The sequence below is a fragment of the Tachysurus vachellii genome, chromosome 19, assembly GCF_030014155.1.
Source record: "Tachysurus vachellii isolate PV-2020 chromosome 19, HZAU_Pvac_v1, whole genome shotgun sequence".
NCBI classification, from domain to species: domain Eukaryota; kingdom Metazoa; phylum Chordata; class Actinopteri; order Siluriformes; family Bagridae; genus Tachysurus; species Tachysurus vachellii.
Window position 1 is genome coordinate 22,137,967 of NC_083478.1, and position 5,000 is coordinate 22,142,966.

A 5,000-nucleotide genomic window follows, 5' to 3' on the forward strand; every position below is an offset into this window, starting at 1 on the left:
TGTTAGGGCTAGCTACAAGGTGTTAGGGCTAGCTACATGGTGTTAGGGCTAGCTACGTGGTGTTAGGGCTAGCTACGTGGTGTTAGGGCTAGCTACGTGGTGTTAGGGGTAGCTACGTGGTGTTAGGGCTAGCTACGTGGTGTTAGGGGTAGCTACGTGGTGTTAGGGCTAGCTACGTGGTGTTAGGGCTAGCTACGTGGTGTTAGGGCTAGCTACGTGGTGTTAGGGGTAGCTACGTGGTGTTAGGGGTAGCTACGTGGTGTTAGGGCTAGCTACGTGGTGTTAGGGCTAGCTACATGGTGTTAGGGCTAGCTACATTTTGTTAGGGCTAGCTACATGGTGTTAGGGCTAGCTACAAGGTGTTAGGGCTAGCTACATGGTGTTAGGGCTAGCTACGTGGTGTTAGGGCTAGCTACATGGTGTTAGGGCTAGCTACATGGTGTTAGGGCTAGCTACATTTTGTTAGGGCTAGCTACATTTTGTTAGGGCTAGCTACATGGTGTTAGGGCTAGCTACAAGGTGTTAGGGCTAGCTACATGGTGTTAGGGCTAGCTACGTGGTGTTAGGGCTAGCTACATGGTGTTAGGGCTAGCTACATGGTGTTAGGGCTAGCTACATTTTGTTAGGGCTAGCTACGTGGTGTTAGGGCTAGCTACATGGTGTTAGGGCTAGCTACGTGGTGTTAGGGGTAGCTACGTGGTGTTAGGGGTAGCTACGTGGTGTTAGGGGTAGCTACGTGGTGTTAGGGCTAGCTACGTGGTGTTAGGGCTAGCTACATGGTGTTAGGGCTAGCTACATTTTGTTAGGGCTAGCTACATGGTGTTAGGGCTAGCTACAAGGTGTTAGGGCTAGCTACATGGTGTTAGGGCTAGCTACGTGGTGTTAGGGCTAGCTACGTGGTGTTAGGGCTAGCTACGTGGTGTTAGGGGTAGCTACGTGGTGTTAGGGCTAGCTACGTGGTGTTAGGGCTAGCTACGTGGTGTTAGGGCTAGCTACGTGGTGTTAGGGGTAGCTACATGGTGTTAGGGGTAGCTACATGGTGTTAGGGGTAGTTATGTGGTGTTAGGGTTAGAGTTAGGGGTAGCTATGTGGTGTTAGTATTCAATTCCCCCCTCCGCCTTGTGTGTGTGGAGTTTGCATGTTCTCCCCGTGCCTCAGGGGTTTCCTCCGGGTACTCCGGTTTCCTCCCCCGGTCCAAAGACATGCATGGTAGGTTGATTGGCATCTCTGGAAAATTGTCTGTAGTGTGTGATTGTGTGAGTGAATGAGAGTGTGTGTGTGTGTGTGTGTGTGTGTGTGTGTGCCCTGTGATGGGTTGGCACTCCGTCCAGGGTGTATCCTGCCTTGATGCCCGATGACGCCTGAGATAGGCACAGGCTCCCCGTGACCCGAGGTAGTTCGGATAAGAGGTAGAAGATGAATGAGTGAATGAATATACAGATGATGTGATGACTGACAGTCCTGATAATGCAGCACTTATAGATATGAAGCAGTGAATATAATGATGGTGAGGTGTTAATCAGGGTGATTGTCTGGGGAAACAAACTGTTCCTGTGTCTGGCAGTTTTAGTAAGTAAAGTTCTGTAGCGCCTGAGAGAAGGGAAGAGCTGAAAGAGGGTGTGTCCAGGGTGTAAAGGGGCAGTGGTGATTTTTACTGCACGGTTTCTGGTTCTTGTGTGGTACAAGTCCTGGGGGGTGGGCAGGGGGGGCATCAGTTATTATTTCTGCTGTTTTTACTGTGTGTTGCCGTCTGTTTCTGACCTGTTTAGTTGCTGCACCAAACCAGATGGTGATGGATGTGAACAGGACAGATTCAATGACTGCAGTGTAGAACACCACCAACAGCTCCTGTGACAGACCAAACTTCCTTAAGTGATGTTGAAACTACATCCTCCGCTGGGCATTTTTGATGATGGAGTTTATGTTGCACTCCCATTTCAGGTCTTGGGAAATGTTAGTGCACAGAAACTTGAAGACCTCTACAGATGACACTGGCTGTTAGATATTGGGGGGTTGGGGGGTGTTGAGGGGTCTTTCCTAAAGTCCACTATCATCTCCACAGTTCTGAGGGTGTTTAGCTCTAGACTGTTCAGACTGCACCATAGCACCAGCCGCTTCACCTACTGCTGGTATGCAGACTCATCGCCATCTTGGATGAGACCGATGAGTGTCGTATCATCTGCAATCTTCAGGAGTTTAACAGTTTGTTCACTTGAAGTGCAGTCATTAGTGTAGAGGGAGAATAACAGTGTGGAGAGGACACATCCCTGTGGAGCACCAGTGCTGATTGTCCCAATGCTGGAGGTGACTCCTCCCAATCTCATCTGTTGTTTCCTGTCTGTCAGGAAGCTGGTGATCCACTGACAGATGGAAGGGGGTATAGTGAGCCTTAGGAGTTTGGAGTCCGGGCGTCTGTCCCTGGGCAGTCCAGGTGCTGCAGAAAGTAGTGCAGTCCAATGTTGACTGCGTCGTCCACTGACCTGTTTGTACGGTAGACAAACTGTAGGGGATCCAGCATGTGTTCTGTGACAGTCTTTAGGTGGGTCAATACCAGCTGTTCAAAGGTCTTCATGACAACAGATGTCAGAGCGACAGGCCTGTAGTCATTCAGTCCATTGATGGAGGGTTTCTTGGGGACCGCGACGATTGTGGAGAGTTTAAAGCAGGAGGAAACGTCACACAGCTCCAGAGATCTGTTGAAGATATGGGTGAAGATAGGAGCCAGTTGATCAGCACATGCTTTGAGACAGGAGGGGAGACCCTGTGTGGGCTGGTGTTACCTGTAACCTGTAACCCTAACACCATGTAACACCTACATGGTTTTAGGGGTAGAGTTAGGGGTAGCTACATGGTGTTAGGGGTAGAGTTAGGGGTAGCTACATGGTGTTAAGGTTAGGGGAAGTGTGTACATCATATTGTGTTGTTAGTTATATAGTGACTACATTGTGGACCTGTAGCGCACGAGACCGGGAGAAGCTTCTGTACTGACGTAGTGAGCAGCAGGAGGAGTGAGTGTGTGTGTGTGTGTGTGTGTGTGTGTGTGTGTGTGTGTGTGTGTTGGGAAGCAGCCAGTGCGTGTTGGAGGCTGCACCAACTGCGCGCGTGCCAATCGCACCCTCAGCACGAGGGGCGGAACTTCCGGGTTTAGGAAAGAAAAACAGCAATGAGAATAAAAAGTTTGACACCGCGGGTTTGGTGAAGTGACTTTATTTACTGCTGGATTACAGAACAAACTGTGGACAGAAGTTAAGAACAGGACGGATTCGGATTGAGGACAAAATACGGTTGGACTTTTTAACACTGATTATCCGCAGGATCACATTTCTCCTGCTCTTCATCACTCCTCCTCTTCATCACTCCTCCTCTTCATCATTAGCCTTGTTGGTTTTCCTCAAGCTGCACATCCAAGTAACAACTTTACATTTTCACTCCTGTTTTTACTTTTTTCTTACACCGTTGTAGATCTCAGAGAGAGAGAGAGTGTGTGTGTGTGTGTGTGTGTGTGTGTGTGTGTGTGTGTGTGTGTGTGTGTGTGTGTGTGTGTGTGTATAACATTCCCGCACGTACTCTCTTTAACATTAAGAACGTTTCTCTCGAACAGACTGAAGGTTTTCTGTAACCTGTTTTTATAAAGCGGGTGTTTAAGTGCAGTAAACATGACAGAACTGGGTTAGAAATGTAGCTTCACTTATTGTAGGAACTTCAACATGGACAGTGAGTGAGTGAGTGTACACTATACACACACAACACACACACACAACAGTACACACACACTATACACACACACACAACAGTACACACACACTATACACACACAACACACACACACACAACAGTACACACACACTATACACACACACACACAACAGTACACACACACTATACACACACAACACACACACAACAGTACACACAGTACACTATACACACACAACACACACACACAACAGTACACACACACTATACACACACACACAACAGTACACACACACTATACACACACAACACACACACAACAGTACACACAGTACACTATACACACACAACACACAACAGTACACACACACTATACACACACAACACACACACAACAGTACACACAGTACACTATACACACACAACACACACACAACAGTACACACACTATACACACAACACACACACAACAGTACACACACACTATACACACAACACACACACAACAGTACACACACTATACACACAACACACACACAACAGTACACACACTATACACAAAACACACACACAACAGTACACACACTATACACACAACACACACACAACAGTACACACACACTATACACACAACACACACAATACACACACAACAGTACAATACACACACAACAGTACAATACACACACATAATACACACAATACACACACAACACATACACAATACACACAGAGTACAATACACACAATACAATACACACACACAATACACACATACACTGTTATTAACCCGCATGTTGTGTGTTTGTAGTGTTAATGTTAGCAAACAGTAAGTGGTGAATATTTGTTTGTCCTGAGGGGACACAGACTCTGACCCAAACAATTATCTCTTTATAATTAGTGTGAAATCAGTAATAAATAAATGAATCTGTGTGAGAGAGAGAGATCATAATGTGATGAGATCCACACAGATAGAATTTTCTCACACACACACACACACACACACGGTGCAGGATGAGTGGTGGTAAAAAGCGCAGCGGTTTCCAGATCACCAGCGTCACCTCAGACGTGGGAGAAAGCCCCGCCTCTAAAATCCCTGTCCCACAGGATGTTAACGATTTACCCTCAGGACTTTGTGATGGACCACAGAGAGACTCCACCAGTTCAGACCAGACCACACCCTCGTCTGTTGTACTCAATGGACCTGTCTTTCTTCACACATTAAGCTCCACCCTTGTGATGCAGCAGAGCTCCAGCCAACCAGCAACACCGGTCACTATGCGTAAACAGCGCTCGCTAGATCA

General features: G+C 47.2%; 1 protein-coding gene across 1 annotated transcript in view; it reads left to right on the top strand.

Annotated features, from left to right (window-relative positions):
- Nucleotides 1-3,138: 3,138 nt before the first annotated feature.
- The window catches only part of LOC132862083 (TSC22 domain family protein 4-like), an 8,599-nt gene continuing 6,737 nt past the window's right edge, over nt 3,139-5,000 (top strand). Inside the window, exon 1 of the mRNA XM_060893931.1 lies at nt 3,139-5,000. This exon is cut by the window's right edge and continues 427 nt beyond it. Within this exon, the coding sequence (XP_060749914.1) occupies nt 4,711-5,000 (290 nt within the window). The 5' untranslated portion in view covers nt 3,139-4,710.